The 12,782-nt window shown below is 40.9% G+C and overlaps 1 protein-coding gene and 1 pseudogene across 1 annotated transcript; one reads left to right on the top strand and one right to left on the bottom strand.

Moving 5' to 3' along the window:
* The first annotated feature begins 94 nt into the window (after nt 1–94).
* Nucleotides 95–1,658, top strand: LOC142931862 (angiopoietin-related protein 5-like; annotated as a pseudogene).
* A 1,143-nt stretch (nt 1,659–2,801) lies between these two features.
* LOC142931974 (NXPE family member 3-like) lies at nt 2,802–9,841 on the bottom strand. Its single transcript, XM_076076153.1, has 6 exons — nt 9,740–9,841; nt 8,633–9,070; nt 7,319–7,626; nt 4,608–4,678; nt 3,438–3,641; nt 2,802–3,355 (listed from the first exon to the last, which is right to left on the bottom strand). Exons 1-6 carry the CDS (start codon nt 9,839–9,841, stop codon nt 2,802–2,804), a joined length of 1,677 nt encoding a protein of 558 aa, XP_075932268.1.
* Nucleotides 9,842–12,782: the final 2,941 nt, after the last annotated feature.

The raw sequence follows: 12,782 nt of genomic DNA, 5'->3' as shown, positions 1-12,782 counted from the left end.
CTTCTTATGACAATAGAAGCATTCACGATCCCCTCGAGGTGGTGACGGTGGTCCCCTAGCCTTGTTAAAAGGAGGGTGGCCAAAACCAGGTTGCATGGGGTGTGGTACCGAAACTCTGTCTGGGTGGTAGGAAGACACAAACACATTTTTATGAGTGAGTACAAACTCATCAGCCAAGACAGCTGCTTTAGACAGTGACCTCAATATGCACATTTTCTATCACACATACATTTATTACTGCGAGACTAAATCATTGTGTGAACTTCAGAAATTGCAATCTTAAACTTTCAAAACCCTGCATCCTGCAGCAATGACAACTCAAAGCAAAGTCGTAACGGAAAAAACCTGAATCTTGTTCTGGTGCTCTGCTGATTCCCTTAGAGGACCACTGGCTCAGTCTGATGAAGGTTTTCTCCCTGGCCCAAAAACAAGACCAAGAAGTGGACCATGATGGTCGACCTGTGGGACCATGGAGATGTCACTACTGTTGCCGAGTACAGAAACTTCAGGTTGGGCAGTGCAAAAGCAGCTTTCAAACTGCATGTTGGGAAATACAGAGGAGATGCAGGTATTGCAGGCCTTTCGAATCGTTGCTTTTTTCTCATTGACCATCTTTTCCCTTTGCCTTTTAGTGATACACAAATTTGATCCCATTTACTTCCCTTCCATTTATGCTGTTTGGAGAGGTCTTTTTGCCACGGTCATTTGAACCTTAGCATTTTGATAAATGTAAATGAAAGCTGCTCAGTGCAGAAGTTTCTAACGCCGTCAAAATAATTGTGCAGCCTGTGAGCCCAGAAAAATTGAGTTTTTCATGTTTAGTGTTTCAACTATATCACCTCAGGTACTTAGGGGTCCACCTTCAATCAGACCACAGTCATATTGTTAGTGCTTATGGTTGTGGACATTTTCAACTTGTTACTTCCCACTATTTCCCCTTTGCCTTCGTTCACCATCTACTTTCAGCATAAACTCTGTCTAAGCTCTCTTTGAAGGGTTGGTCTACACATAATAAAATGTTATGGCAGCTTTAAAGCGAGTCAATATAACTTTTGAAAGAGGGAAATAACACAATTTCCTCTTTCAAAAGTGGAATTCAGAAGTAATCAAATGCACCCCAATCTACCCTGAGGGGTTTTACTTCTCCATCCTTACTTGGTCTGGTATGACCAGTAGCTTATTGTGGCAAACATTAACTCATTTTGGCAAACTTAAGTCTAACTGGCATTACTGAAAAGGTTCACTGTCTCCTCTCTACTCATCTTGTAACTGCCACATGTGGTCACAGTGGCAACTGTTCCGCAAACGTTGCATTTCAAAAGGCACCCTCTGAATTCTAAACTTGCTTCAATGGTTTCCAACTTTGTCCACAGGTGATGCCATCCGTGGTGCCTATCCAGGCATTGACCAGAATGGCGTCAGCACCGTCGACCGCGGCAGCGACGGCTGCTCCCCATGCATCGTTGGTGACATTGCTCAAATGGATTGTACCTCTTCAGACGGTGGCGGTTGGTGGTACAGCCGCTGCGGCTCTGAACGGAGACTTGCATCCTAGTGGTGAACACGTCGATTGGGCTTCAGGCCTCCACTGGCAAACCTAGAAAACTCATGCGCCTTACTCCCTGACGGCCCCCAGAAGGATGATCAAGTCTGCGTGAGAGGACCCAACCCACATTTAACTTCATACTGGCTTTTCTAGTCGCACATCAAGGCTGGCATTACATTTTTTTAAAAGGACTCTTTTTTTATGTGCAAATCAGTTCTTTTTTTAAGATACTGAGCCTACTGTTCACATTTCCAGGGTGTTTTGGCCTTTGCAGATTAATTATTCTTGAGAGGAAGACATGTTAACTGGTATATGACATCATTGAGGTTTGACTGATTTTATTAATGAAAGTTCACATACAGAGTAGTTTGCAAAGGCTAAGTGCATTAATTCCATTATGAAACACCAGAGTATAAATACATATATATTCATCAAATATATTTGTTTGCAGAACCCTTGATTTGTCTATTTTTTAAATTCCCGATAGAAAATCACAGTAATTGATTATTACTACGAGGACTTTTCTGTGAACAATGTGTGGCATCAATACCCTTAAAAACTGAATATCAAAAGACGGCATCATGTAAAAATATTATTGTTACATGATGAAAATAATCTTGGTTCTGATCTTTTGAGCCATAAAACACATTCATTTCTCTTGATGGAGACTTTCATTAATATATGGCTGTTAAGGTAGAGATTAATGTTATGGCGTTTGTGTGGCAGAGCACAAACCAATCAGCATTCTGTAAGGGGCTATTGGCAGCTATTGGATTGGCTTAGGTGTGTTAGATGACACGTAGAAGGGACTTTTTGATCTAAACAACAATGGCGGCTCCTAAAATGGTTAGCGTAGAAGCTGCAATGGCATCAGTTATTTCAGAGCTGGAGAGTATTTCTTCATTGAGAGAAAAGCAAAGAACGGAACTGTTTGTTTTTCTCGATGGAAAAGATGTTTTTCACACGATTAACTTTGGTGAGAGTTTGATTGACAGATGGTTCATCCAATTATCTGCAAAGTATTTTTTGAAAGCGCCTGCCCTTTCCTAAAAAGTATCCAATGACAGCTTCTCAGATGGTTCTGTGTAACAAACCATCTGGCGGGTTCAAGTTAATTTTTTTTAGAAATACATTGTTAGTCTGGTCTGAACATGTGAGTGCTGAAGGAAAAATGCAGCACTTGGTGGAAACAGAGATGACAGGTAAACTTAATGTGTGCTTAAATCCACATTTCTCCCCCCCAAGACACAAACATCTAGCCGCCATTTTGAGGACATATGTAGGACAATAGATGGTTTATCATATTCCTAATAATGGGAGGTAGTGGGTGGAGGCTATGCGGCAGATGGTGGGCCTGGTTCATTTCCCAGGCATCGATCAGATGGACATTCAGTCCTTTGAACATGGCTCTGAGCACCTTGTTACACTGCAGCGAGTGCCAGTCGCTGTTGAATAGTGACACAAAAAGGTTTAAATCTTTGGGGTTCCCTGTCCGGATGACGACCAGCGTGCCTGGAGCCCTGTCCAGCAGCCGCACCACCGCCCTGCGGATGCTCTGCAACCGCCGGATGTAGATCTTAATGGGGAAAGAGCCGAAGTGAGCCCAGATGGTAAAAACTACGACAGTGTTGGGGCCTCCGATTAAGTCATCTAGCTCATTAGCAATGTAACAAAGCTCTCTAGTGTCTAAGGGTTCAAAACGGAGGGGAGGACCGTGGGAGCGGAACGTCACCAAGATGTTGTTTACATAGTCCAAGGACATGTAAGGTCCAGTTCTCGTCGGGCTGTGCAGGTCAAACTCCTTAAGACCTGAAAGTATGACAGGGGGAACATATTAAGCTGCAGTGGGAACAAAATCATCTGTTGCCAGAAATCCCTGTGGATCAGCTACCTGGTAGAGCTGCGTTGAGGAATTCATACCACTGCCTGATGGTGGAGTCTCCATACATGTGGACCACCTTGCCTTTCAGACACTGACTGATGGCAGACGCGCTGAATTCGCGGACTGTGGTGCCACCTAGTGCTCGCCACACACCCTGGTAGTAGTAACCAGAGGGTCCAGATGTCACAGTGATGCTCTTCACCTGTGGTTGACCTGAGAGGAAGTTAAAGAATATGGGTGGGGTTACCCCATGAAAAAACAAAACCAAAGTATAAACTGATTGTATGAACCTCTCAAGTACTATCCTTACTCCTGAGAGACTATAAACACTGCTATCAGCTGAGGAGAATGCTACCCAGAAGAATGCAGTACGCATTTTCCTGAACTTTCTCATATGTTTTCTTCGTACGTTAAACTCGTACGAGTGTACCACAACAGAGTCAGCAAACGCTCCTAACTTCAGATAACCGTGTCAATGACCAGCGTAAACATGATGAATGCCACTTATGCATAAATGAGTGTGCATTCAAGAGAATTATAAGTAACCCCAACAATAGCATATAAGGCTATCATATGTCCTATATTGAAGTCCTACATTCAGAGATCCATAAAGAAAAGTCTCTCATTATTAACAGAGTCAGCAGGGGAATTAAAGGGCCTGCTAATGTCAAGGGATGGGATACAATAAATGTTATTGCCGTGTCACCTGAGGGTCACACTGTCAATAAAATAAAGAAAAAATGGTTCCATATGAAAAATGTCTCGCCATTGATGACTGCAACGGAAAGGGGTCAAATAATTTGACTTGTTTTGCAGTATGAGATGGTCATATACTGTAGATATTGGAGTTACACAATAGCATCAAAAGCCAGTACAAATGAATGATGATGATGAAGTTAGGCTGTATGAATGCATTTAGAACTATATTAGCCTATAATTTGAAATCGCAGAGTAAAATGTAAACATCATTATTAAGTGTAATTTATACAGGTATTTCAGACTCAATATTGACTGTTATGACAGTTCTGGACAACTGTAATTAACTCGTACAAGCCACTAAAGAACAAATCTGTTTGTAAGTGGTTCTTGCATGAGGACCATTGTCTGAAACACATTTTGTTTTGAATTATTGTTATAGGCAGTAACAGTAATACATTCAAATTCAATATCATGCTTTACCTTCTTTTCGTGGCAACACGGTGACACTAGCAGGTCCTGAAGCCCGAATGTAGACTTTCAAGTTAACACCCCTGAAGAAAAGCACACATAATATATCTCTTAAAAACACTTCAACATTCAGGACATAGATACAAAAGGAGGGCAAACATTTAAAATAATTTAACCAAACTAGAAAAACCAAGCACTCAAACACAAATGGGAATCAACTGCTAGAAAGTTCATTCAAGATTACACAAAACTTACTTTGTAAATGTAATGGCACTAATTCAAAAAAGTAATGGGTTCAATGACTGTATAACGTTCAAGGTGCCACTCGCAGTGATGAACCCAAAGATAATGATTACTATCTACAGATTGTTTAGCATCTTTCATTTTATAGTTTTACAGGCGGCAAACTAAATTGTTTTGGTTGAGTCTCACCGTTCTCATCAACATATTTTATGGATGCAGCTCTTTCTGTCACGGGGCATGATGAGGACTCAAGCGCAGACAGTCAGATGCAGTGAGAAAAATGAATAATGAACACAACATGGAATCCAAGGACGAGACAAGAGACAAGGGGGGAAATCCGGCGGGACGAGGGAGGGCAGACAGACTGGGAAACCGGGAACAGGACAAGACAAACGGGCAGGTAGAACACAAACAATGACCTGGTAGTGAGTGACTGAGAGACAGGGGTTTAAATAGTGGCTAGAACAGGTGAGGAGAGTTGTGCTGATGAGGGAGTGCTTGATTACTGATCAGGGACAGGTGAAGGGAGTTGGACTGGTCCTGAGGGAGTGGCTGACAGGTAGCATGAGGAGCTACAGAAAAACACACACCTTGTGTGTTCTGTGTGTGTTTTTCATGCTTTTTCAAAGCTGATTAACCAATTGACCCATTGGTTAGTCCTGCCAATCTAACACTGGTCAATGAAAGTGTAGCTTTGGCCAACTGTATACGGCTCTGCTCTATAAACTCTAACGCAATCCTTTCCGATTTACTCCATTTTCAGGCTAGTTTTGTTGATCTGGAGCTAGTCCTGGGCCCCGTTCCTCGTACGTGGTTCAACTAAGTCGATCAAATGTCCTATTAGCCAGCTAAAATTAACCCGATGATTGAAATCAGGCTATCTCGGTTTCTCCAAGGCTGATCCGCGCTCAAACAGTCTCGTTAATTCGAACCAGACGATCAGGATCAGGATAATTGTGCGTGCCCGTCCTACTTCAAAAGGGGGAAGCGTCGATCTCCGAAACCATGATGTTCTAACAGTACAATGGCAAATAAACTCAAAGAAAGAGCCTCATTTTCTCCGCTGACGAGCAGGAGATGATCATGAACGCTATGAGGACTTCAAGACCATAATCATGGCAAAATATGTATGCTTATGTATCATGTACTATATATGTGTATATACATGTATGTGTAGATTACCATATAGAACTAGGAGTTTGAATATGTGTGTGTGAATCTGTGTGTGGGCGGATCAGTATGTATGTGTGTATTATTCATAATCAGAAATTCAATCAATTGAAGCAGTGAAAATAAATAGTGTGTGATTCTCTCTATTCTTATGAGTCCACCTTAATCATGTTCTACAATAATGATATGCTGGTGTACTAATAACACTGTCATATAATTATGAGTGCTTTAACCCCCATGTAGTTGCAACCCAGCCATCAAGAGGACATGGGAGCAAGTAAAAACTAAGCACAAACACATTATTCAGAATGGTGAGTCAATACAATATGTGCCATGGTAATGTCTTGAACGCATCCATAAGTTTATTAAGCGCCAAATAAACTTTACGAACAGCACGGCATGCATGTTCTCCGCAGCGCCGACACTGTACCACTCGCTATGCATCCAGTCTGTGAGACAGTCGATGCTCGGCTGCGGCGTGTGGTGTTCGCAATGTATGGCTCGAGAAGGTCTTGTAAATAAATGATTCCTTGTCGGCAGAAGCGATAGCGCTCGTATAGTTAGCCACGTACGAGGAACGGGGCCCTGGTTAAACGTGTAATAGTGAAACTCGTTGCCCAGAGAGGTTGGAAGGAGATATGCATTTCTAAAATGTGACGTTTGTAGATTAAAACGTGTGGAGCTAACAACAGCAGAGTACTTTAGCACATCATTAACTCAGGTTAGGATACGCTATGCTAGCTTCTAAAGGTTATCTGAATGTATGTCGTGCTCAAGGACACACCGACATGCGACTAGTGGAGCCGGGGATCGAACCGCCTATCCTCTGCCTATCCTCTGACAATCCTGCTCTCCACTTAGCCACAGTTGCCCACTAAGTGAAGGGCAATTGTGCACTACAACCACTAAACAGCAGACAGACAATGTTAGCAACTAGTAGGTTGAACATAGCACCACATTTAAATGAAGTTAGTTATTTCCCTCTGATGTCGGTGAAGACCAAAATACAGCTAAAAGGAGAAGAAATATAAGACACAACTCCAAATGAATAATAATGTGTCTCCATGTGAACTGGTGTTAAATAGGCCAGTGTTTGCTCACATTTTAGCCATATCTACTTTACAAGGTGATCATATGTTAATAGCTTGTTGTGCTGCCCCCAAGTGGCAAAAAATAATAACATCTTTATATTCAATCTTAGCTGCATGTAGTTACAAACTTCTGAAACATTCCACCAAGGAGATACAAAGGTGACACTGGATGTACGTATTTAGAAGTCACACACAATTCCAGTCTCTCTGCTCCCTCACCTTTGAAAGAGCTTCTCCTCATTGGCATTGAGGAGTTTTGAGGAGTTTTGCTTGCTTCCTCCATTGTAGTGGTTGATCCTGGCATCACAGCTCAGGTTCTTTGGCTTGTAGCAGAACCACGGCTCGCCTGTACGGAGGTCAGTATAATTGCACAGCGGCTGCTGGGTTGGCCTTAGGCAGACGTTACAGAGGGTGGTTTCAGAGTGTGAGCCTGAGCGGAAGAGGCTCTTGAAGTAAATCCTGTCGGGCTGTTCTCTGTTCAGCCTGTTCAGCACTGAGATGGCCTCACCAGGGTGAACCAGAGTCACCTGGTTGGAAAGAGAACCAGAGTTTTCACCAAGTCCAATCATGGTCAGTCATATCAATTGAGACAAATACATTGAATAGCTCCACACGTCACATTTATAAAGATTCAAGACAATAATCTCTGGAGAATTGTCTATTCATCTAAACCCTTCCCTGAACATCGATTGTCCAATCAAAGCTTAGCAACAGTACCTAGGCATGGCAGGTCTGTCAAGGTCTAAACATGTTGAAGTGGTGTGCATGGGACTATAGCAGGAGAGATACTCTGCATGTTAAGTGTTCAGAGAGGGAGTTGTCTTTTTGTGAACTTGTTCAAAACTAAAAAATACAAGAAAAACAGTTCTATAAATTAAGGGAATTAATTCTGTTTGTCTGCTTTCATGTAATCTGCTAATTTTAGCATGAACATCTGACCAACTGGCTACCTTCATAACCTGACAACCAACATGACATAATAACCTAGCCTTACTTCCAACACCAAGGAGTATGTAGAGGTTAGGTAAAAATGTATTTTCTAAAGTTACCTTCAGAACTAGCACATCTACTGTGTAGTATTTCCCCAATATGTGTGAGCCTCCTGGCTGCTGCTGTTCGAGACTAAATTAACGTTGGCAGTGCTGTTTCATTGGATTTAAAACTCCAGCCAATCTTGATATCTGAGACGTTATGTGCACCATCCACATCAGCCAAACAGGATTATGTTAGCAATAGAATTATGCTATACATTTTCCCATCATAACACTAGGACTAACTAGGTAGCTAATCTGCTTGTGACAGTTTGCAGATGAAAAAAAATCTACAATCCTGAGAACCTGCTTTTGTCTGAAATGACTGAGATTGTGAGTGTTACATCTGTCCCTGTTAGCTGAACAAACTGTATTTTTGCCGTGCGAGAAGTGGAAGTTAACAGGCATAGCAACAGTTAGGGCAGGGCTTCGTGAACAATGAATTATGATATTAAAAACACTTACAATACCATTACATTAAACATCATGGTTTTAGCATCACCTCAACCTGTGCGTCTCCTTCCCAGAGCAAAGAGAATACAGTAGAGTAGCTCCCATTCAGATGATCCACCACTTGCCCAGCCACACCTGCTTCAAGCTTCCGGTTGTGCAGACTGGCGAGTAGGAAGTCCCCCCCAGACTTCTTGGGACGACCCTGGAAGTCAGAGGTTAGTATCATGACCTCCAGCTGATCCCCAACATGCCACTGTCCCCCTTTCCTCCCTGGTAGAATGGTGAAGGTGCTGTGGGCTGGATCACTGGTCTGCTCCAGGGAAATAGGAGCTGACAAAAGTGGAGTTTCAGGCCAAGCAGTGGAGTCTAGTATGAGATATTCCTCCAGAGCGTCCTCAGGGGACAGTGGCTGGAAGGTGCAGAAGCTGTGAATTATGTTAGGGTGAGTGGAGACTCTCGGCATGATGATGGTGGAGTTGAATTTAGGCTGAAACTGGCAGGGGGTGGAGAGAGATGGTGTCAAAGATACATCAAGCATATGCACTGAAAAAAGAGTAAAATGGCCAAGATTTGAATATTTTTTGGAGGGTTGCTAACAACTGTTCCTAACATTAACCCAGGGGGAAAGTGTCAAGATACTCTTGCTTTCTGTTTTACACAAGGCAAGAAAGTGAACATTAAATTCAAAGATTGTTTTTGGTGTGTGATTTCAAAGTTTTGTTCACTGAAATTCATGTTTTGGGATATTCAGTCAGAGATACAACTCTGACAGATGTAAAAAAAAAAGGCAGAAAATAGAACCTGTTACAAAAACTTTAATGGGCCTTTTTAAAAACGATATACTTCTGACCCTTTTGTTAAGATGTACTGTATGTCTCAGTAAGAACGAATGGGAACCAGTGGGTTGTAACACATGGAGGTTTGTTCTAAAGTATAGAATACTGCCAGCTTTGTCCTTTAACTACAGGAGCTGCTGCTGTCATCAAGTCAAGGTGCAGGATTGAGAGGGAAAATACAATTGAACTCAAATTGTATTTATTTGCAATGAAGAACATTGAAACACACATTTTAAAACAATATCCAAAAACCTGACTAATATTCAACATTTCAAACAGGGTCCACCCTTCACACGATCCCACTAAAACCAAGTTCTCACCTCCAGAATGTCCATGTGACGTAGCACAAAGATGAAGGCAAAGACAGTCAGAAAGAGGAAGAGGGCACAGATCTCCCTTCTTGTACAAAATGTGGCCTTCATGATCAGTGATTAGTCTTCACCTTCAGCATCAGTTACTTTGGTACTGGATTGAGAAAATATACATCAAAAAAACAAATGGTTATTGACACCTTGTAATGCTGAAGAATAGAACTTGTGAATGAAGAACTTGTTTAAATCTGAACCCAGTTGTGAAATCCTCCCTCTCTATACTAATAGTGTGACATGTTCAGCTTTCAATCTTTAGGACCAAACTAAATCCAGTCACCCAGGAAACTCCTTTGATTGATCATCCGTCAACCAAGGCCACAACCAAAGACAGCATCCCCTCTCTTGCTGTTCAACATGATCCATTCTATCATGTACACTTTGCAACATCATTCAGTCCTTTGTAATCCACATCACACTCTGCAAAGTAACCCTTCAAACTAATATCTGTTTTCACTCTCATGATACAGATCAGAGGTGCTCGTGTCTTTCTGCTCACTACAGTTTTTCACAGTTGGTTAATGTGGACACATTTTATTTTCAGTTATTTTTGAACTACTACTATGACTAATGACTGAGGTATTTGTTGTATATGTTCCCGATAAGGATCTTGCGGAGCCCGGGAGGGGACATGGAGAAGAAAAGAAAAGTGCGAGTGGTGCATTGTTTTAGCATACTGAAAGCTTTACCTCATGTCTCGATGGTTCAGAGCATCGCGGCATTAACACAATACACACATCACCACAAAGATAGAGATAATGTGATTCAAGGCTACTGCATGAGGGGCAACATTTGCTAAAAAAGAAAGTTGGTAGGCTCTGATGCTGATGTAATCAGACCACAGCGTCACAGAAAAGCAGAATATATGTCTTATAACCGGTTGGACCAGACTCTACCAATATTTGATCAAGCTTCTGAAATAACGTTCACATTATCTTTGGAGTGGAAGATACACACACACAGAGAGAAAGAGAGAGGATCAGACTGAGGAGCAGAATCTCTTCTGGTGTGATCATCATGGCCGTAACCAGCTATGAGGTCATCTATGGTCACTGCAGCGATTTAACACTCAAAAACTATCTGAAAACTGAAACTGTACTTGGTGATATATGCACAGTATTAGAAGATATTATCGTTGTCGCTCTATTGTGCCATTATTTCATGCTATTTGATGTGATCTTGGATTTCTACAACCGATGATGATAATTCCATCAGCTGATTCACAGCTGACTACGAGCGTCTGTAGCACACAGTCCTCCCTCTCCTCTGTGCTCCGGAATGTGATGGTGAGACAGTACTGATGAAATATTGAGCGGAATCTGATTAGAGATTTGAGTTGGCTTATATCTTGTACAGTTGAAAGGTGCTTCTGGAATAATTATGTCTCACTAGTACAAGCACAAATAACTCTGATTTTTTTGTGTCTGTATTTCTGTTTGCATGTTATGATCAAGTGAATATAGCCTGCACTTTATCAGAGGTGGTGAAGTTAACATTTGTGTGGACAACAAGACATAATAGTGAGACTACAGCCATGGTGTCAAAGAAACCAGACAATCTGATCTCATAGACGTAAATCCCAAATCTTGTGAATACTCTGCTCAGTGTGTACTATGAAATATCCTATTACAAAAACTGTTACTACAACAATGTGCAAACACAAGAGAACAAGAAACACAAGATGAAGATTAATTTAGTTCAGCTTTCAGATACTGCAGTATGAACTTGGGGAACATATAATATAATAATATATGATTCTAAAATGGGCCTTCTGCATTATGAGCATCTTTGCTTGAGGTACTTGAGGTATATTTTGATGATAATACTTTTGCACTTTTACTTCCATCAAGTTTTGAATGCATGATTCTATAAACTGGTCATACGTCTTTAACTTTATGTAAATCTTAAATCAACAAAGTATCCAATAACTACAGTAGAGTAAATGTAATGTAATGTACAAAGTACAAATTTCCCTCTGAAATGTAGCGGAGCAGAAGTATTAAGTAGCATATAACAGAAGTAGTAGAAGTAAAATAAAATGTCACAAATGCAGTATATTAGAATGGTTACTGATGCTGATTCATGATAAATTTAACTTCATATATACTTTGTTTAAGCGTTTCATGTGTCTTACCTCAGCAGAGATCCATTTGGAGATTCTGTTCATCACAGTGTGATCCGTCACTTTATCTCACAGGTTTACAATAAACGGTGTTGTCTGTGCTTGACTTTCAGGAAATTAATTGAAGGGTAGTGACAGCAAACAGCACTGTCACAGCTAAAGATACACATAGAATCTCATGTTGGTGACGCCTTCTCTTCTTAACCACTCCCATGAGCTAAAAGAGCACAGAAAAAGCAAAGAGTAGGGGCTTCTCTGTTGAAGCTTTAACATACCTAAATTGAAACAAATACTAAAAAAAAGAACATAAAGTGATTACAGTGTCCTCAAGCTTTTCTTAACCTTTGAACTCTGACTGTCACTTCCATCTAAATAGCTAAAAGTTGAATTCTTGTGAAGTATGGAAGATTGAAACTCCCTAAATTAAAACAAATCAAATTAAGATATGAAGTTAAATGGATATATATATATATAGTTATATGCATTTTTTGGATAGCTCTGATAATGAAATCGAAAATATTTGGTAAATACCAATTATTCAACTTTTCTTTAAAGACTAAATTAATTATATTTCAAAGTGAAAATCTGCATTGCACTGAAGTGTTGTCCACTCAAGTGCTGTATATTTATGTACAATTTTGAAGTACTTTATCATTGTATGCAACTTTGTACTTCTACTCCACTTAATTTATTTGATATATCTTTAGTTACTCATTACTCTACAGATTAAGATTGTACAACATATGAAAAGCTTACAAAACAATGAATTGCTAAAGATTAAACCCCCGGGTCTGAACCTTTCTGGCTTGTCACCCCCCCCCCCCCCCCCCCCCCCCCCCCCACACACACCAAAAGCGGTCACTTTTCAGATGT

Source organism: Anarhichas minor, unplaced genomic scaffold (genome assembly GCF_050575085.1).
Source record: "Anarhichas minor isolate MPS153535 unplaced genomic scaffold, ASM5057508v1 ptg000055l, whole genome shotgun sequence".
In the NCBI taxonomy this organism is placed as follows: Eukaryota; Metazoa; Chordata; class Actinopteri; order Perciformes; family Anarhichadidae; genus Anarhichas; species Anarhichas minor.
The sequence above is the reverse complement of the archived record's forward strand: the minus strand, read 5'-3'. Positions and strand labels throughout refer to the sequence as shown.